General features: G+C 40.1%; 1 protein-coding gene across 2 annotated transcripts in view; it reads left to right on the top strand.

Annotated features, from left to right (window-relative positions):
- Positions 1-22,450, top strand: part of cdh11 (cadherin 11, type 2, OB-cadherin (osteoblast)) — a 68,476-nt gene that overhangs the window by 31,756 nt on the left and 14,270 nt on the right. For both annotated transcript variants that reach the window (XM_052148732.1, XM_052148743.1), the window contains exons 2-10: positions 7,890-8,355; positions 9,804-10,098; positions 10,853-10,972; positions 11,656-11,823; positions 13,373-13,560; positions 17,396-17,649; positions 18,104-18,240; positions 19,338-19,459; positions 19,708-19,825. In XM_052148732.1, coding sequence (XP_052004692.1) covers positions 8,107-8,355; positions 9,804-10,098; positions 10,853-10,972; positions 11,656-11,823; positions 13,373-13,560; positions 17,396-17,649; positions 18,104-18,240; positions 19,338-19,459; positions 19,708-19,825 — 1,651 coding nt within the window. In that variant the 5' untranslated portion in view covers positions 7,890-8,106. The remainder of the gene's footprint in view (positions 1-7,889; positions 8,356-9,803; positions 10,099-10,852; positions 10,973-11,655; positions 11,824-13,372; positions 13,561-17,395; positions 17,650-18,103; positions 18,241-19,337; positions 19,460-19,707; positions 19,826-22,450) is intronic.

Here is a 22,450-nt window from a genome sequence, read left to right as displayed (position 1 = left end):
TCTGCTGTACCCCAACCTCAAGAATCCTGAGTATGTTATTTTCCTTTTGACTCAAATCAATTCCAGACACCGCAGTTTCCTGCTCCCCGGATCCTCCGGGACAGGGCTGTCTGAAAACCCTGACTAGTCCTCCATTTTCCAGGAAATGAAAAGGTTTGGGAATGAGAGGCTTTGGCAGGCCCTCACCATTCACCTCTTTGTAATGTAGCTGTTAAAGAAAAAATATGCAAGCAAATCTTCCATAGTTACAGAAATATTCTGTAGCCTTATGCATAAGACAAAAGAGAAAACACAGGGCCTTTATTAGCATTATACATAATAATGGATGACGTGTCTTGTGGGTGATTGAAGCTCTGAGGAGATGCAGCTGTCTTTAGTCAGTGTATTTATAGCCTAGTCATTAGTATTCTTGGATATACAGTGAAGCTATGAAGTGGTTATATGAGTAGCATAATACCGAAGAAATAATTGGGATGTTATTGATGTGTAAAGAAGGGGAAAGAGAAGAAAGGAACAATCATCTTTAAAAATTAGAAAGCGTGTTAAATGACTTCCATGAAGTCAGCTGAGAGGCTTTAGAACCCAGGAATCCTATTTTATAGCTTAATATTTTAGTCAATTATGCATGAGCTACTTCTATAGTGTTATAACTGGTGTGGAAACAGGACAAGACAGACGAGAGGTGCGGATCCAAATGCGGTTTTATTAAGGTTGACACAGAAGAAACAAAAGGTGAACACAAAGGAAAATCCACGATGGGAAAAGGGGAAACTAAACAGCACGAAACAGATTAAACACGATGAAACAAAACTCAAACATAACTAAGAACTCGGGTAGGGAACACGGACCAGGCTGACAACATTAAAGGAATGAACATCCGCGAACAGCAGGGTAACCTCGGACGGTACCGACAGGGAACAGGGTAACCACGAGGGAACACGAATAACACAAGTAGAAACAGGCACCGACATGAAACGTCATAAACATACAAACAACGATCGACAGGGACTGAACAAAGAACTGGGGTTTAAATACACAGACAAAGTGGAGACTGAACAAGACACAGGTGAAAACACTGATGAGTGTAGGCAGTGACGGAGGCCGGGAATTGTGGGAAATGTAGTTTGGACAAAGACAGTGAAACGCGGGGCGAACAACAAGGAAAACGCAACATGGAGCGTGAATGGTGACGGGTGAAACGGAAAACACGGAACAGACAAGGAAACGTGACATAAACGTGATAGTGTGACAGAGAACACAGGGCAGACGAACAGGAACGTAACATATAGACTTCAATGACTAGATTTAAAACTGCTAGGTCTCCTTGAACTGATTATCTGTCATATTTTGTTTGTTTCTTATCAATTTCCATGATAATTGCTCAATACTATTTTTGCCTTGCTTTCAGTTTCCATGTCATCATCTACAGCATGCAGCACGAAAATAATTATGCTTTCAGTATATTAACACATCTATTCATGAAAATTAACACTGTCTTATTACTGTAACTATTTATTTATTTATTTATGTATTTAGTGGAGTATTTTGTATTTCTTGTTTTGGGGTTATGGCAGGAAAAACACAGGCTGGCAGGGATAATTTACAGATTGTTATTAATACTCCTGAATTTGTGCTTGCATGAATAAACTCGAGGGTGATGTGTTAGCAGAGATGAATAATGAGATGAATTATCATTACCAAGCTTGTGCAAAAGCTGATCCTTGTAGTTAATAATTATGGGTTAAGCTTTAATGAGTTTTAGTAATGTGGTTGAATGACTCAAATACACATCCGCAACAAATACTCCCATCTGCATGTTCACACACCATTTAATGAGTGTTTGTTGTAAATGGTGCCATATTTTTTGAGTTTTGTTTAATACAAGAATATACTGCTATTAATCTGATGTTCAGGCTGATGTTCTGTTTAACTAAAACACACCTCCTATAGTGGATATTCGAGGTATGTAGGGAAAACAAGGTATATATTGTATATGATATACTCTTGTTTTTGCCTTTAGGTAGCTAACCTTCATGTTATTCTAGGTAACATAAGTAGAGTGCTGAGCCTTGTTTGCCCTAGTAAGGTGATACTGAATTCTCTTCTCCAAGGGCACATGCTGCCATCCTGAGCCACTGAACAGACAGTAGCAGAGCCTTGGGCTCTTCTGAAATAACATAATTGACAAAGTATAAGGGCTTTTATCTCTGAAGTCCAAGTTTCAAGATTTACCACCACTGCTCTGAGCAGTGTGGACTATTTGTGCTCACTGGGAAGGTTGGTTGTTAGCCGTCATCCCTAGAAACTGTGGTTGTCCATTGACATGATGTTCGTGGTGGCAGCAGTAGCTGCATCAACACCATAAACATGAAGGCAGAACGTTCATGTTCCATCATGCTCCCTCTCCTCTTACAAGAACTTAGAAACCTGGCCTAACGACTGTTAGCATATTCATAATCCCAGTCTCTCAGAGGAAGTATGGGAGGCAGTTGAGGAGAAAGAGGCATGAACATTAGTCACCTTTTTGGAATACAAATCAGCTCTTTAGCTCTGCAGTGAACCAGGCTGAGGGATTTTTGTTTGCGAAACACCTCCACCGATTAGTCTCTGTAATTGAATGGCAATTAAGAGTCAGGTTTTGCCCTGTGAGCACAATCGCTGACCAGTGGAAGTGCTGCCATGTAATGAGAAACCAAAAAGCTCTTTTCTCCGTGACAGCATCGGGAAAGGCTTTGATGGCAGAACTTTTAAGTGAATAGATACACATCTCAATTGCCAGGTCCTTCATGAGCATGTGTAATGTTTAGAGGTTATGACTTCCTGTTACACTGTACGTTTTAAAAGCGTGCTTGGTTTTTTGCCTAAAATAGCAATTAGCCATTGAACTAAAACTTCTGCTTTATATCAGCCTACTCATCTAAAAATAAAAAAAAGATCTTTATATTTAATCTCAAAATAATGGCATCTCTTCTTGGCAAAAAGTGCTTCAGGTTTTGGCTTTCATAACTTAAAACTGTCTTGATACTTTTGTCTATGAGGAGACCACATGCTAAACAAAAACACTGCCACGGAAAGGTTTGAATGACACCCTGGTTCTCAAAAGTTCCCAGTTTTAAACACTTTGCCTGGTTTAAGTGTCCTGTGCAAAAAATGCAATCATTCAAATCATTGTGCCATGATAGTTGATCTGTGTGCGTAATGAGGAAGTGAAATTGTATGTGGGGTGGAATGAGACAGGAGCAACCTTCTCAGAAGTTCAGAGTTCATATTGTCATGGCCTTTAAACATATGAAGCTGAGAAAGAGTTGCTCACTGCCTGTGGTCAAAGACGCCTTCTTAAGCAAACTTGATTTCTTCATCAAACCCATAATGTATCACTGTCTGTATTGTGATTCTTTGGACTCAGTGGAATTCATAATAGCAAGGCATAACACTATTAAAAAGATTCCGGTCATGTGGGTTCTGCATTGTATCCATTAGAGTGGATATATGGTTAGGATATGTGATGGTAAAAGCTGGGTTACTAATGTGCTTTTGAAATGCCTCCCCTCAATATGCACTAGGGTAGCAATTAGGGATGGGCATTTTGGTCATTTTATGTACTCGAATACTCAAAGTAATTACTCTAGTACTCATTGAGTACTCGGGCGAGGGTTGGGGTGGGGGCGGGCACATAGAAATGAACATATGTAGTATGTACATATACTGTATGTTATACAACTTTAACTACTGCATTACGTGTCGTTCCAGTGTCTATTCATTATTATAGGCTGTTATAATGTAGTCTGTTACAATAAGTACAAAAGAGGGCATAATCAAAATATCATGCATGATATTTTGTTGCTATATAAAGACTCACTGGCCAGTTAATTGAAAAAGGTGCTCAGAATGTGAGTGTCTGATCTTCCTTCAGTTTAACATAATAAGCTTAGTAGGTGTGCACCACTGTTTCTGTACCATGTATCTGCAAACTGTGGTTGGCGTTACCATAAAAAAAACAATTGTTATATTTTTGTATGTTTTTATTTAACCATGTATTGATCCTTTGTCTCATTGTGGTTGCCAACATTTTAAGCAAAAAGCAACTCAAGGTCATGTCTTAGTCATTTTATCACAGGGGATTGAGTGGCTTGTTGCAATAACACACACAATCACTTGTTTATAAGGAAGACAATTACTAGTGAGCAGAATTAGATGAACTGTTCATCCATAATAAATATATTCATGCAGGTTTCACCAAACAAGATTTATTGTAAACTCCAAGCATCGAGCATTGAACTTTCATAGAAACACAAATATCAGTTCAAATACAAAATGACAAAAGAACTATCAGGAACCACTTAAGAAACTATTCTGAACCCAAGTCTAATTTAATGGCAATTGCAAAAAACTAAAATAAATAAAAATAAGAATGGACATGATACTGTATGATACAGTAACACAATAGCAAGAAGCTATTAACACAATCAAAGTACCACCATGCATTATCAGTTAATGTTACACAACATCTTAAAAACAAAAAAATATATGCTTAGCTTGTGGCAGAATGTTAGTTTACAAAATCACTGGAAGTTATCACTTGTATGGGCATGGGAAACCCCATGGAAAATATATGTACTGCTTAAGCCATTTTAGATTTAAAATACATATGTACATGCTGTAGGTATAAATGCAATCTCTGAGACTTGTGAGAAAACATACCCTGCATAACTGCCAAGGAATCAAGCAGACAGTTGCATAAATAAAGTATACACAGAGATGAATCAACTTTATTGATTTACACCAGTTCTATATAGGTGTTCATTAGCCTGGTCCTAAAAATTTTGCTGCGAGTAAAAAGAAAAAAAAAGTGAGAAATGAATAAAGGGGAAATATTTGTGAAATAGAGTACAGCTGACCACACCGTTTCCTCATTAGTGTTTGCTCTCAAGTCACTTTTCATACTAACTTCATGGTTCAAGTTCCAGAGAAGCACAGTGTGCTTGCAGCCGAATTGCTGTAATTTTTGTTTAGTGATAGATGCGAAACTTCTGAAACTAACAGGGTAAGAGGCTGTTACCTGAAAATGATGTCTCAGGTTTCAGAAATACTTTCACTTCTATTTTATTTCAAGTGTCATTTCATAACTTTTCCTCTATCTCTGTTTTTCTTTATATGATAGAAAATTTCTTTTTTCTCTGACTTCTGAATGATTGCATTATGCCATGAAAGAGATCTAGATCCGGTTTGACATTTTTCTAAGTATGGTGAGATATTTGAAATCCTTCCATCCATCTGTCCATCCACCCTGCCATCAATCCATCCATTCATCTGTTTATTAGTCTTACTGTTTGGGGGAATCTTACAATTCTCAGGAGAAGGTCATTTGATTTGATTTCAAATGCCCCTCATATTCTGTAGTTATATTACTTCCTCACATTCCAGGCACATAGAATGGCAACTGAGCCCATAACTCTGTATTATGATTAAGGACTTGGCATTTTATAGCATAAAATTCAATATTGTGTTTAAAGGATGTGTAATATATTGCATTGAATATATTCCACTTAGTAATTACAGGCTGTGAGTCAGGGTAATCATTTGTGGTTCCAAAACACTAAGGCCTTTTCTTCCCTTGCCCTCCATTAACCGTAACAGTACACGCTAGCAGTTTCTTGGTCTTTTTTTTCCAGAGACAAAGTAATCCTGTTGCCCTTAAATTGCAATATCTGCACGTTCATTCCTTCATTAAATGTTGGAAGATGCTACAGAGTGTTGATATATCCCCCACATTCAACTGAGGTTGAATTGCCCACTTAAAATCACTCAGTGGAGACACTTGAACATCTGGGCAAACTATTGCTCAACAAATAACTCATTGTATCACTGTGAAATATGTTGTAGGGTTGACAAATCACTTGCCATCTTTGAGTGACTCTAGACTTGGTTTTATATACAAAAACTCCATTCAGGCCTGGGATAAATCAGTCTGGGGGTTGACCATTTACTGTAATTATCTATATATATAAATCATTGAGTGGGTTGGTGGTTGAAACAAAGAGCATGTACTCATCATGAAACAAAGAGTGACGAATAAGAAAAAGTCTGAGAATTTTTTTTTTGTTGGCTGTTGGTTACAGTTTGAACCGTCCAGAGTCCCATTCTGACATAAGGACAGACAAAGATTTATTAAAAAATATGCAGTTTATATGTATATATTAAGTGTTTTTATTGGGTGAAGTAGATGTCAGTCACGTAATCACAGCGTCAAACAAGATGCTTTGTTGTCCAGCGAGAATTAACGCTGGCTACCACCCCTGGAGTCGCGAGTTCGAATCCATGGTGTGCTGAGTGACTCCAGCCAGGTCTCCTAAGCAAACAAATTGGCCCGGTTGCTAGGGAGGGTAGAGTCACCTGGGGTAACCTCCTCGTGTTCGTGATTAAGTGGTTCTCGCTCTCAATTGGGCACGTGGTAAGTTGTGCGTGGATCGCGGAGAGTAGCATGAGCCTCCACATGCTGTGAATCTCTGCGGTGTCATGCACAGTGAGCCATATCATAAGATGCGCGGATTGACTCTCTCAGAAGCAAAGGCAACTGAGACTTGTCCTCCGCCACCCGGATTGAGGTGAGTAACTGCGACACCATGATGACCTAGTAAGTAGTGGGAATCGGGCATTCCAAAATTGAGGAGAAAAGGGGATAAAATGTAAAAAAAGAAAAAAGAAAAGAGGTGAAGAGTCAAAATAATTTTTGTGGTAATCAGCATTATGCCACAAATGCTGTCGATTGAGCATATTTTGAACAAAACTCGAAATGTTTATTTAAGCTAAGAAAATGCTCTAGATTCCCCAGAAAACTCCATTAAGAAGAAGGTTGTAAAACCACTCCAAATAACAGAGCATGCTGACATTTTGGTTGCCTGTCAATAATGAAAGGATATGATAAAATGTCTTCTTCCTCTAGTGCGACTGCCAGTTTACAGCCAGAACTGAGAAGAGCATGAAGCAATATAATGTAATCATTATATGGCCTGGCAGGACGGTGGTCTGCTTGAGTTAGGGCACCTAGTTCTCCTCTAGATGCACTTTATTTGTCAAATATTTGCGGGCTTTGCAAACTTGGAATTGGATAGTTTTAGTTTCTCTCTCTCCCTCAATTGCCTTTCACACTTTCACAAACCCTCCTTCCTACGTCTGTGAAGTGAGGATTTGGATGCTGCAGTGTATGCGTAAGTGTGTGTGTGGGGGTGTGACGGGCCACAGTGGCAGTTGTTGTCAGAGCTGAAGGTTGTTTGCGGCTCAGTGGATGAGAAAATAGCTGTCGGGCCTAACTCCCATACCACTTCCGCCTACACCCAGACAGAGAGCGATGAACGACCATTATGGGATTTCACCCAACACCTCAAGTGGTTAATTATGGAATGTGTGACATGACAGGTGTTACACAGGATAGAGAATTGGAAAGGGATGCCATTGACAGTTGTTAGAGAGAGGAGCTCTAAAAGGTGATTGACAATACATTTTCTTTTTGTGTCTGTTTATATAGCGTATGGTCTTTATTTATTATGAAGCAGTTCTCCATGGGAAATGTACAGAAGTTATTTTACGTCACTTTATCAAATAAACAGCCATAAGACCTGCAGAGCCTAGTGGTTTATATTCTGCAACATGGAGAAAAGCTTGCTGCAACAATGGCTTGCTGGTAGACCGCTGACTGTGTAGTACCTAATCGAAAAGAGCAAATGGGCTTACAACCTCTGATGCTTAATTAGTTCAGAGTACACTGTTACACAATGAATTAATACATTTCAACAGTCATATTTGATTCCTGTGTGGTCTAAAAACCCATGTTGTTTATACATTCTGTTCTCTCTTATGTGACCAATGGCATGTCTGTTTGCTTTTTTCAGACTACAGTCTACATAGAGAGTGAGAAAGAGAGGTAAAGTACAACTTTGTGATGGATCTCCGCGTGGGAAGTGAAATCCGGTGAGGTCTGCAACCCTTGTCCTCCTGACCCCAACCCCTCAACCCATTTAAAGACTATACTAGATTCTAACTGGACCCTAAAATCCATAAAAGGGCTTTGAACAGGAAGGCCCAGAGCAAGAGGAGAGTGTGGGCAGGATGTGGGAGGGACTGAGACTGCAGGTGATCTTCTTGTGTTTGGGAGCTGCACTATGGACAACAGCAGCAGCAACATACAGGAGCTCAGGTCAACGGGAGCGCAGCCATCGGCGTCATCTCTCCTTACACAGACACAGGGAGAGGGGCAAGGAGGGCCAGGTGCTTCACCGCTCCAAACGAGGCTGGGTCTGGAACCAGTTTTTTGTCATTGAGGAGTACACAGGCCCAGATCCTGTCTTAGTAGGCCGGGTAAGCATACTTTCACACGTATTTCATGTTGTCCTGATCTTGGTTCTCTCTTTACCTCCCTCTATTTTCTCTTAAGGTTATGCTGTGAATGAAAGTCATTGGGGTTTTCATTACAGACAGAGTCCTTGCAATATCCTCCATTTGTTCCACAAAAGCAATCAGCGGCCTACTTGATTAAAGGTTATAAATTGGATTTCCTTTTTAATAACGGTGCAGTCCCCTTTGGTTCTTGCATAAGGGAAATAGACGATTTATGGGCCTGCCTGATAGTTACATGGCCAACCTACAGCACATTTGCCTTTTAATTCCCACTTGAGCCAAACTGGAGGTTTAAACTTATCGAGTCGGATAGTCTGTGTCAGGAGTTTGATTTTATTTTAACCAGCATAATCAACGTCCCTTAATTTAAAGCAGTTCCTTACATAATGTGTGCAACATAAACACTCATGCATCACTAAAATTAGGTCTGCTCTCATTTTAATGTGAAAATAAGATGCTTGCTTTAGAGTAATGTAGATTTGCACTCAAGAAAATAATTTTTCCCTGCTGAACACTAGGGCTGGGTAAAAATATAGATTTTCCAATGCATCGTGATCTTGGCTTGAACAATCTCAATATCAATTCTTAAATCCCACGATCGATCTTTCACTCTATATGACAACCCTCTATAATGCAAGTAAATACAGTAAATTGCACGTGCAACCAAATCTCACTCATATCACTCATATCGCTCACTATGCAAATTAAAATGTCATGATTAACAATGCCTAGTAAATATTTAGATTTCACTCACCAGTGATTGAGTAGTATAGGGTATATAGAGTAAAAATTTGGTTTAACTTGTTCTGTGTGTCCATAGACATGATCTACAGATTTATATGTCATTGAAAAATGTCTTTTTTAATACCCTTAAAACAACAACAAAATAAAACATTTAATTCTAATCACACATGGATGATGTAAAGAAATGACACACGTCTTCTTGTTATATTTGCTAATGCAGCTAGTCTTAAAGAGACTGTACTGATTAAGCATGTGAGCTACATATCAATGTAAATACTTAAATCAATTTAAAAAGTACAAATTATGAAAATAATAAAAGAAAAATTTAACACAAATATACATAATATATGCAATTTCAAGACATTAACAGATAGAATAGACTGAATTTGAACATTTTATGTAGTTAAATGGAGTTAAATCAGATCAGGAAATCTGTATCTATACCCAGCCTTACTGAACACATTGTCGATGCAGCAGACTGTCAGTGAGGATATTGTGAGTGTTTTAATGTGATACTCTAGCGAAGATGGTATCATGGGTCACTAAAGATGAGCCTAAAAGCTTCCTATCTCAGAGTCAGCATTCCTTTCATGTTACCACATAGTCTATTTGACCTACTCATTTTTGTTGGAAAACTCACACATATTCTCTCACTTCTTTTCCAGCTTCATTCGGATGTCGATTCAGGAGATGGAAAGATTAAATACATTCTCTCAGGCGAGGGAGCAGGAACTATTTTTGTCATTGATGACAAAACTGGCAACATTCATGCCACAAAGACTTTGGACAGAGAAGAACAAGCACAGTACACCCTAACTGCCCAGGCTGTGGCCAGAGACACCAACAAACCTTTGGAGCCTCCTTCAGAGTTCATTGTCAAGGTGCAGGACATCAACGACAATCCTCCTGAGTTCCTTCATGGCCCTTACTATGCGCGTGTGGCTGAGATGTCCAACGTTGGTGAGTCTGGACCTCTGGAAGAGCATATTTGTCAAGCTCCTTCTCTTTCACTATGAGGCTATGCCTGACAACTTGTTCCTAATGCATTATTCAAAACAGCTGAAATCTGACTCTGAGAAAGTGAGTCAGTACTCTTGTTGCAACTGTTGTATTGCAGTCAGACTGCTGACTTACCTAGGAATATGTGTGTGTGCTTGCCTACATTTGTTTGTGTATATCTGTTTGTGTTTACTGCTTTTCACTGCACAATATATCATCAGTAATGCTTTCCTGTCATGGGGTAACGATCTGTTACCCTGATACCCCCCATTGACAGCTTTACTTGCATACTGGAATGGCCCGTTTTGGCCAGTTAAATTAGTTGTTAAACATAGAGGGTAAATTCATTTTAGTGTCAAAACTAATCAGATTTCAGGGAAATTAGCTCATTTGAAGCTTCAACTCACATGCAGCCTGAGGCAATGATATACTTGTGATATAGTAAGGCACCGGAGATGTTCATCATCAGATCATCTCTTTTTGGTTTTAAAATCTGCCTATTCTGGAATACCCTTGTTGCCTTTGAAAGGGCATTTATACCCTAGTTTATAACATAATAAATTGCTAAGTTGCAAAATCTCTATTAGCTTGTGCTGTGAATGTCAGTGGGTAGTTTATCTTTGACTGTGAGATCTTTCACACTTTTGGGCAAGTATCCAAAAGTGTTGGAACCCTTTAATGGCCTATGATTTAACATTATTGCCTTCTTCTTTAGGTACGTCAGTTATAAAGGTCACCGCTACAGATGCCGATGACCCCACATATGGCAACAGCGCCAGGCTGGTCTACAGCATCCTACAGGGCCAGCCTTATTTTTCTGTGGAACCACAAACAGGTACCGTCCCCAGTAATGGTATTTTTCAGGTTCAGTGTTGGCTTCTGCAGCTAACCATGCATTCAAATATGCATCACGTGCAATTTCAAGTCATGTTTGGCTTCGATTCAATTACTGCGGTGTGAGGATTGGGAATGAGGAGGGTAGTCCTTTCACACTTCACGAGAGCACCTTGCGTTCTCGCAGCTAAATTAACTAGTGGTCAGATTAGTCCTACAATGTTCCATTGGCAGTCAAAAGCCTTGCTGCTGTCAGAGGGGATAGAGCAGATGCTGCTAATAAACTAAAGCTGGATATTTTGCCTGATCCTGTTCAGTGCTGACATTTCAAATTCACATCATGCTTATCAGTGCGGTACTACCAAAGCCAACATACAACTGTCCGGCATGTATTACTTTTTCATTATGAGGGATACATTTACATTAAGTGCTTTATGAACCTCAGCAAAGAATGAAATTGGCAAATCCTTTTCATGGTTGAGTGATGACGGGAGAGTAAAGTGTCAAGTGAAATCAGCAATTTTAGTAATTTGAGACATCACATCTGTTTGGAGACAGTCGCCTGTCACACTGACTCGATTTATAGCAATGTCCTGAACTGTAAGATCAAAGTCAGTTGCAGGCCCTGGATTGAATATATTTGTGTATGATGTGCGCATGCTATATATTTGTGTGTTTCTATAGGAATAATCCGAACGGCTCTTCCCAACATGGACAGAGAGGCCAGGCAGGAGTACGATGTTGTCATCCAGGCCAAGGACATGGGTGGACACATGGGTGGGCTGTCAGGAACCACTCAGGTTAAAATCACCCTTACCGATGTCAATGACAACCCTCCTAAGTTTGCTCAGGGTGAGATAATTTATACTTTATGCCATACATGTGCTCTTTTTTCCTCTCTTTCACCATCTCTATCTCTCCTCCATAAATAATTTTGTGTCCCCCCTCCATCCATGTCAGGTTTTATTACACTCACTGTGGCCCTGCCTTTCTCTTTGGCTGGATACACACAACATTAGTCTGACCTCTGCTATGCATGCACCAAGGAAGGGAAGTTTGGTTTTAGCTATAGTGTACAGTTCTTTCTTTACCACACTTCAATCCTCAAACCACATATTAACATCGACAAGCCATCCGGGACATAGTCAGAATCTGCTAATACGAGCTACAGATGTTAACATTAAAATATCACAACTTAATTATTCAAACGTTCTTTAAACATTCGACACGAGCATGATGACATCAAGTCACTTGAGCGTGAAAGGCTGGATAAAATATTTACAGTGTTAGTGTACAATGAATAAAGCAGGAACAGGGCAGTGTGAGCAAGCATTCACATGTTTCCAATGTGATTTTAAACTGCACACTTAGCACATTGATTTGATCTGTTATTTGTTGCAAAAAATCAGCCCTATAAATCTCTTCCGAGCTTTCGCTTTTTTGTGCGATCTGAGCCTCAGGCTTGGTAGCAAAGGGACTTGAAGCTTTTCCTGAGTTAAGCATAATGCAGCTTGGTCCCAGAGCTGCAGCTCCTACCCAAGCATGTTTTGGTGGTGGTACAGACCGTTATTCACGGACCAAAATAAACTGTGCATTGCAAGGTTATTGCCCACAATGAGTAGCTTAGGCTAGCAGATCCTTAAATCTACCGCACCAATAGTTTTGAGCCTACTGCATGATGGAAAAGATCAGGGAGAAGATAGATTTTATAATGTGGACAGCAGTCTGGCTCAGTATACGGATGAGAATTTGAGCTTCTGAAATATACGGGGTTCCACTCACTTAGGACATGCAGCTTGGGCAGTCAGCTGTCTCTATTAGGCTCAATTTTGAGTTATTTGCCCTATCAGAAACCCCAGCTTGAGTGTGCTTTCAATCTTACAGTAGCTCACAAAAGAAATCTAGATGAGAATGCTGCCTGACATTTGTTTTATTTTTTTATTTTATTTTACTGGAAGTCTGATTGAAAATGCAGACCCCTTTACATGACCTGGCATTTTCATGAGAACTTCCTCACAATGTGGGAGTTATTTTTGTCAGTGCAGCTGAAGCCTTTTGCTCTTAGCAGACAGGGAGTGGAGCCATATGGTCCTCCTGCGCGCCCCAGCCTTAGGCAGGTGTGTTATAATCTTACGCACCCACCCACATATACACAGACTCTCACTCTATCACACAAATATGAATTTCACACACTAACTCCGGTTCCAATTAGCTAAGAGCTCACAGGTGCCAGGCTGCTGAAGGTAGTGCTGGAATCGTGCGGCAAATGGGCTCTCTGTTCCCGGGTGGGCAGTGTGATCATGATTTTACTTGCCTGTGACTCAGAGATATTATAATCCATATTAACTTCTGCCCCCCTTGCTAAGAGCTCCTGGGACTCACTTACTCTCCTCCTCTGCAGGTGTGTATGCCATGTCGGTCTCCGAGGATAAGGTTCCTGGTGAGGAGGTTGGCCGACTAAAGGCCAGAGATCCAGATCTGGCGGAGAACGGACTGGTGGAGTATCGCATTTTGGATGGAGATGGCATGAACTTTTATGAGATCTCCAAGGATTCTGAGACCCAAGAGGCAGTCATCAAACTGAAGAAGGTGAGAAGTACGAATGGGAACTAGTAGAGTGTGAGAGTGTAAAAGAGAGAGAATGATTGATAAAGTAGTATGTGTGAATGGGATTGGAAGGGAGTGAGCATGAGGACAAGGGGTGGGTGTTATTCAGATAGTGTTCCAGAGATTTTCTTATTGAAAGGAGGAGATATGTGGCTTCAAGTGGTGTCAGAAATAACATAATTACAAATTCCAATCACATAAACGACAAAGTCCTATTTACCAATAGAAAACTCAGAATGTCAGATGATACCTGAGTTGTTGACTTGTGACATTGGAAAAGGCATGTCAACATGAAATATGATGGAAAGAAATGATATAGCAAAATTATTTTAATTGCAGTGCTTTATTTTAATAATATTTAATTATTATATTCATGTAGTCAATGAATGTAATGCTAATGACTCACCTTTCAGGGTTTGTTTTATGAAAATGAATTAATAATGTCTAACGTACTATGTATGAATAAATCATAAATAGTACTGTGCAAAAGTCTTAGGCACATTAGATGTTTCACATTAAGAATTGTCTTAAGAAGGTTATTTATATCTTCAGCTTTAGTGTGTCGATAGGTAATATACATTTTAGACTCCTAAGCATTCCTTTTGCAAATAGAATATACTAGAAGAACAGGGAGCCCTGCAACATATGACATGGCCCTCACAAAGTCCCCCACTGAACATCAAGTTAGTCTGGTATTACATGATGAGATAGATGCTATTGACACAACCTACATACAGAATAATTAGAATAGAATAATTGTATAATTAGAATAGAATAATTGTGGAAAATTGTCCAAGAAGCATGGAACATCTTATCTGCCAACAACCAAGAAAAATTGTGCTCAGATGTACCTAGGAAAATTGGTGCTGTTTTGAAGCCAAAGGTGGTCATGCCAAATATTAAATTAGCTTTTGATTATGTTTACTATAATTTGTATGATGTTAATTGATAAATTAAAACAAGATTTTGCCATTGTTTACTGTGTATTTCTTTTAATTTGGTTTCTTCCTTATCTTGAATGACTTTGAAATCTCTGTCTGCGGATACCATAGACATGAATAGGGAATACCATCAAATAAGTCATGTTTGTTGCAAAATTGCTTGTAAATTAAACAGATTTTTTTTTTTCATAGTGCACTCCACATTCTCACTTCAAAATTATTATTTAATGTAAAACATGTTGAAGATTAGTTAACTGTCAGTCGTTTTGTTAAGTTATGAACTGTTTCTTCACAAAAGCCATTAATCTGGCATACTGAATCATCTTCTCTATTGGAATATAATGTCCTCTCTTGCCCCTCTGTTGGGATCCTGCCACCTTGAAGGCTCCCACTGGTTCTGGTGTTACTTTGAGTTTATTTTTTTCCATCCCTTACTCTCCATCTTTCTCCTTCTGTTCTTGAGGAATTGTTTGCATATAGCTTATTTGCTTATGTATTTGTATTCCTATTTGAATGGATGCACATATTTGTCTGAAGTTGCGAGTGCTGGTCTAGGGTCTTAGCTTGTACAGCAGGAAGCGTGAGTGATTTTTCACCATTTCACTCCATAATTGCAATGACTTTGCCTTGCCTTCCTTATTACATCTGAGGTGCACATTGACTTTCATGGCTGGCTCTCTTTTTCCATCTGAGGGAAGCTGATCTGGGCCATGCAGCATGCTGAGCTGCAATGCTGGCCTGGAGTATGGGTGATTCCTCCCTTGCTCCAAGGTCCTGGATTATGCAGACAATTACACAGCAACTGGGGTTAGGCTGCCGCCCATCCGTGCCCCCACTGCCTGTGGCTGAAAGAAATTCTCACAGTGCCCCTAGCAGCCTCAGAGCCACCAACCAGCTTCAGCCTGAGAGCCAAAGAGACCCTGCCTGCAGCCATAACATTGCCACCTGCTGGTGATCTGCTCTGTTGCATCCCACAGCTCACTATCACTGCTGTCAGTATGTTTCTATAATGATTGTCCACTTCTACATTATTTCAATAATCAGAAAGGAAATGCCAAGCATATTGAAAGGAAAATGTATGCAAATAAATAATTGGACTATTGCACTGATAGAGCTATGCAATCTGGTGAATCATCAGCATTGTGGATGTTGTTTGTGTGAAAGGGGTGTGTATGGTGCATGAACGGTTTGGAGGCGGGGGTGTAATTGTCAGCCCTGCTTGGTTTTTAGACATCATTCCCACAGACCAAAGCAGTGCCTTTCCAGATTGCCAAAAAGAGAAAGAGGGGATGAAGGGAGCAGAAGTGTGAGAGAACAGACAACACTGCATGCCAACAACAATCAGCTTGATGCAATGCTGCTTCACTCAATAACACAATGCCTCGCTGATACACCTCTTGGGAAATTATCACCTTTTGCTCTTCAAAGCATGTTTAAAATTAAAGTCGAAATTACTGACGGAATTGCCAGGGTTTTAATCAAGTACACTGTTTCAACTGCAGGCATGCGACACGGGCTGAATATTAAGAGGAGACGTAGCATTATTGTGAATATTATCTGCTCTTGATTAGGTTCAGTCGGGAGTTATTAGGTGCCAAAATAAAGGAGTAGGGGAAAGAGAGGGAGAAAAAAGAGACAGGGACCCATGCTGTCAGGATAAACAGAGACTGGTTTCCAACCTGTTGGAGGAAAGAACTGGGTCATACTTGTTTCCACTGTTGGCAGCTCGATTAAAGAGATACAAAGAAAAGAAAACAAAAAGGTTGGGGAAAGGGAATGAGGAAGCAAGAATAACAACTTTGAACCAATCAATACAGAGCAAGCCAGAATGTGCATGTGTGAGTGTAAATTAAAGTTGATATTTACCCTTTAAGTGTAATTCTCACTTGGTATTATGTGACAGAGAGTTGTGATGGGTGAGACAGGCTAATCAGGACACAGGCGAATGTGTGAAAACTGGCCATCCACTAGTGTATGGTTGTACACAGAACAGTTGTTTTTGCAATCTTGTTTTTTTATTTGCTTGCATTTTAATGGCATGTGGGTTACATTTGAGTATTGTGATAAGTAGTGGGATCTCTAAATTGTGTATTACATGTCTGCAATATCAAGATATGCTTATGCTTTCTGATATGAGCTTTTTTGTGGAATTCAGTCTCCTTCCCAAATGTATTACAACACTGCCCTCTAGTCAGTTTCTCCAAAACATCTTTTTCAAAATGTGGTTAGATTTAAAAGGGATAGTTTACCCCTAAAAATTACAATTATGTTGTGTACTTACTATTGTGATGTTCCAAACCCGTATGACTGTCTTTCTTCCGTGGAACACAAAAGGAGATGTTAGGCAGAATGGCAGCCTCAGTCACCATTTACTTTCATTGTATGCAACAAAGATGCAATGGAAATGATTGGTGACTAAGGCTGTGCTTAACATTCTGCCTAACATTTATTTTTGCGTTCCACAAAAAGACATACAGGAAAAACATTTTGGTGAGTAAATGATGACAGAATTTTCATTTTTGGGTGAACTATCCCTTTAAACTCTTTTGTGTGTGTGTGTGTGTGTGTGTGTGTGTGTGTGTGTGTGTGTGTGTGTGTTCTTCCTTTACTTTTGTTCTTTTATGCATGTTTTTTTGTGTTGTTTCTTTATGTTTGATTTCTATTGATTTTTTGGTAATATATTCTTGAGTAATTTTTGCTCAGAACGTGAGCTGTTAATTAATCGTTAGTCCTTAATGTAGTCCACAGTCAATTTACATATTTAAACATGCACAGTAATTCCTGAAAATTGCAGTTTTTATTTCATTTTATTTATTTTTTGACAGCATCCATTAAAAAGTATTGAATTAATATGAGCCGTGACTTCTTGTTTTCAGCCTGTGGACTTTGAGACCAAGCGATCATACACGCTAAGGGTAGAAGCCTCCAACCCACATGTGGATACCCGTTTCCTTACCTGGGGTCCGTACAAAGATACTACCATTGTGAAAATAGCAGTAGAAGATGCAGACGAGCCCCCAACCTTCATGGCTCCCAGCTACAACTTTGAGGTGGAGGAGAATGCCCCAGAAGGCACTCTGGTTGGCCGTGTACATGCCAAAGACACTGATACCACAAACAGTCCAATCAGGTAACACTCACTCCCTCTAAAAACAAATTACTTGTCTGGCTGTTTAAATTTTTTTTGTCAAGACAGCAGTATTAGTATCAGTGCTGTGTATTTGATGACAGTCAGCAAAGTTTTCGATTCTTCGGGGGAATCTTTACACAAAATTAAAATCCTGTCTTCACTTACTCACCCTGTTGTGGTTCCAAAACCCAATTTTTCTTCTGTAAAAAACACAATGTTAGGGGCTGACAGCCTCAGTCACCATTCACTTTCATTGAATGGTGACTGATGCTGTCAGTCCATAACATTCTGTCTAACATCTCTTTTAGTGTTCCACAGAAGACAGAAAGTCATGAGGGTGTGTGATTAAGGAACGGATGAAAGGATTTTTATTTTTGAGTCAATCTCTTTAATTTATTGCAAAATATACAAAAAGACAAAGAGAAAGACATTTTTTATTTTTATTTCGTCCCAGATATATGATCCCACGCTACACAGACTTGGAAGAGTTTTTCACTATTAATCCCGAGGACGGCACTATAAAGACCACAAGACCTTTGGATCGGGAAGCACAGGGCTGGCACAACATCTCTGTCAGTGCTACAGAGATTGGTAGGTCAATCCTCTCTTTTGTGGGGCTTTGAAATAACAGAGTAGTCTTGCATTTTTCTCATTTTTTCCCTAACCGAGCTCCCCAGTTCTTCCTCCACCCTGCTCTTATGTGGTCGCAGTGTCGCCAGGCCTCCAGAATGTTTTCAGAAGAGACAACCACAGATTACCTCTTCAAACTCCAAATAATCCCTCAGTTCGGTGAACAGTGTGTAATTGCCCAGAAATGTTAGATATTTATTTTTTGAGTACGTGATCTCCTCAAGGTGCAGTCTGGTTGGATTCAACATTTCAGTCTCATATATTTTCCTTTTCATTCTACTGTCTTTGATAATTTCAAGCATTTAAAATTCATGACTGGAGCTCAACATAGAAAATGTTCTTTTGTTACATGAAATGCACTGATGTCTATATAGCATTCACAAAACCTGATACTTTCAGATAGAATTCAGTGAAGCACACTCTGTGTTTTTGTTTTGTTTTTTAAAGACAGTTTTGACAGCTCTGGTTCTGTTTCATTTGAAATCATTCACTTCAATCTACTAAAGCCAAAACTTTAGTTTTTACAAAAAACTGAATACAATAGGGGAGACCATGGGTTAGTTGTCACACTTTGTACTTTTTACTACAAATTTGTCAAGTTTGCCCTCAACCTTGAATGTATGCCAGTGTGGTTTTATATTAACTTGTTTACCTAACAGCTTTTAGCCAAAATATGAAGATATTGAAATTTTACTTTGAAAGACTGGAGTCACAAAAATTGTTCTCATTTAAGAGTTTATTTTGACCTCTTGGTTATTACATTGGACTTTTGGCTCAAACACATAAAGTTACTGAGATCAGTGGTTGATTTGTAAAAAAAAATTAAAAATTGGAGCGATGGTTGGGTCAAACTAGTTTGTGTAATAGTAAATGTGTAATACTCCAATCGGTGAAGGTTTAAAGCTCTGATCATGGTATTGCACCTTTTGATATCTGGCAAACCCAGAGATGTCTAAATCTACGAGGCTCTTTGGAATATTCAGTACTGATCAGCTAATCAATATCAGCTAATCAGCTAATTAATATGCATCTCTCTTTGATGTTTGTTATTATTCCAGGTGGCCATCACCAAGACGCAAAAGTACGAGTCAATATCAAAGTCAAAGATGTTAATGACAATGCCCCAGAATTTGCCACTCAAAGTGAAGTGTTTGTGTGTGAGAATGTCAGCCCTGGCAAGGTAAGTCACTGTATAATAGCACAAAAGCTGATGGCAGACTAGTGCTGAATGCTCTAGTTTGGTAATCTAAATGTCACTTATTTGATCCTTGCACTGGTGACTTGTGAAATGTAGGAGTGTTCTAAATGTAGGAGTGGAAGTTTAATTTGGAAGTTTGAGTGAGTGACAGTGAAAGAAAGAAAAAAAGAGGCATTTTTTACGATTTTAACCAATTTAAAATGACCTGATTTGAACTCTCTGTTCTACAGCTCATTGATACAGTTAGTGCTGTGGACAAGGACGAAATGGCCCACCGCCAACACTTCCACTTCAGATTGGCCCCTGAGGTTGTCAACAACCACAGTTTCTCCCTCAAGGACAACAGAGGTGCGTGACACACCAACAATCCTATAATATAATCATTTTCACTGCAGAACTGCCTCTTTCAAGCCAAGGAAACTGCCTCTGGAAATGTGCCAGTTGAAAACACAAAATATTTTAGTTTCTTTGCAAGTCAAATTAGTTTATCCATGCGTAGGAGTAAGTGTCTTCAGTGTTACCCAGCTAAACTTGCGTTGATAATTAGGTCATGATGAGGTGGGCAAACTCAAGTCAACTTCCTCTTATTAATTATGGAAGACTTGTTTAAGCTTCTCCATCTGTGGATTCGAAACGTGGGAGAGGCGCTGCTGGTTGGCAGCAGTGTTTGTATCTGTTTCTCAGGCATCCTGCTCGGTGCATCTTTGAGACTTTCATCACCTATCTTTAGTCCGACACCCCACAAGCACAAGCCATTGCTGTATTTTGTCCAAATAAGCAGATCTAGGTCAGAAGATCATGTGTAAGAGCCCCATCTGATGTGAGACCCAGTTTTGGGGAAATTAGAAGCCATTAGTTTCAGCCTTGTGAGGTGCCTCTCTGAAGAGTGACATTGTGACTGGGTGGTTCCAGTTTGAGGGGCATTTCCTGTTTTTATGTATACTCATTTTATGCGGTGACCCTTGATGGATTACAAAACTGAATTGTTTATCCTTCAAAGACACTGAAAATGGTGTCATGAGTTTCCTCAGCTAACTATGAGGTTTTTATGTAATTTTGGAGCACTCAGTATGACTGCTATGATATGATAATGAATAGTATTGCATATTTTGTCACACTAAAATATTTCTACTGTTCCCACCTATTTCACTGCCTAATTTATGGCTATGCAATATTTGTCTTTGACCACCAACACAATGGGAGATATTTGAGTCAGTTGCTGTTGCCAGTCATTCTACATAATAGTTGCTTGACCTATTAGAGAACGTTTTCCCTTTTTCTATTTTTATTTGTTTCTTGTGACATCACTATATGACTGCATCTCCAGAATTGTGACCAAAATCAGTGTGCAAAACTAGGCAAAATGTTTATTTCTGTTTTTAAAGACTATTTTTAAAGAAGTGATACTGCTGTTTATTTAACCAGATTTGTTATTTATTTATTTTCTGTTATGCTTGAGCAGCGAGGCAGACGAGGAGATGCGGATCCAATTGCAGTTAGGACTTTTATTAAATAAACAAACAAGAAAACACAAAGGAACAACCCTCAATGGGGAAATAAAACATAAAATTGAAAACCAAAACACGATGAAAACAAACAGAGAACTCTGGCAGGGAACACATACCAGGCTAACACCAAACAACGATAGACAAGGACTGAACAAAGAAACAGGGTATAAATACATAAACATGGGACAAAGGGGCCAATGAACAAACAGAACTCAAACAAGAAAACAAGGTGATTAACAGAAGCAAAAGGCAAACTAATGAGGACAGGTGAAAACAATGACAGAAAACGTCTCGGGTTATGACTATAACCCTTGTTCCCTGAGAAGGGAACGAGACACTGCGTCGTTGAAAACGACTCTTTGGGGAACGCTCCTTAGCGTGCGCCTCTGAAGTATGAATGAAACTATTCCAATCTTGATTGGTGTTGCGTCATGACGTAACATGTGACGGCATAACCGGATGCATAAAAGTGACGCCGGCACACATACACATTAGCCTAGCGATGAAGCAAGCCGCTCTCAGGCCTTGAGGGGCGTGGCAGGACGACGCAGTGTCTCGTTCCCTTCTCAGGGAACAAGGGTTATAGTCATAACCCGAGACGTTCCCTTCCGAGGGAACTCGCACTGCGTCGTTGAAAACGACTCTTTGGGGAACGAATGCCCACTAGGCCACGCACCGAAAAAAGGCCTGCCCTAGGGTGAAACTGAACTCAGGCACTCAGCTAGGACGAGAGCACACGTGCGCCAGGCGTACTAGGGAGGTGCAGACTGTAAAAACCTGATGAAAGTGTGTGGGGTAGCCCAACCGGCTGCCTCACAGATCTCCTGGAGGGGTACTCCCGATAAGAGAGCCCTAGAGGACGCCATGCCTCTAGTTGAATGAGCCCTCACGGCCAAAGGTGAAGGCAAATTGCGCACCTTGTAGGCCGAGATAATAGCCTGAACAATACAATTACTAATGGTTTGTTTTGAGGCAGGGAGCCCCTTCTTAGGTGACCCAAAACACACTAACAGTTGGTCCGACCTCCTCCAAGAAGAGGACCTCTCGAGGTAAGCAGCTCAAAGCTCTGACAGGGCAGAGCAAATGGAGCCTCTCTTCTTCTGCCGACACATAAGGTGGAGGATGAAAAGCCTGCAGGACCGTGGACCGTGCCGTGTTAGGCGGCACCTTAGGCACTATAGCCAGGTCTCGGGTGTAAAATGGCTTTAACTCCGCCAGGGGCAAACTCCAAGCAAGCTGGCGTCACTGCCAGGGCTTGAAGATCACCCACCCTCTTTAGAGAGGTAATAGCTAAGAGAAAAGCCATCTTGAGCGTCAGGTCCTTGGGTGAAGCCGACTGAAGGGGTTCGAAGGGGGCCAGGGATAACCCTTCGAGAACCACCGCCAGGTCCCAGGCAGGAACCCTGGACCTGGTTGTCGGTCTCATCCTCCATGTACCACGGAGAAAGCGAATGACCAGCTGGTG

This window comes from Xyrauchen texanus, chromosome 2 (assembly GCF_025860055.1).
Source record: "Xyrauchen texanus isolate HMW12.3.18 chromosome 2, RBS_HiC_50CHRs, whole genome shotgun sequence".
In the NCBI taxonomy this organism is placed as follows: domain Eukaryota; kingdom Metazoa; phylum Chordata; class Actinopteri; order Cypriniformes; family Catostomidae; genus Xyrauchen; species Xyrauchen texanus.
The sequence above is the reverse complement of the archived record's forward strand: the minus strand, read 5'-3'. Positions and strand labels throughout refer to the sequence as shown.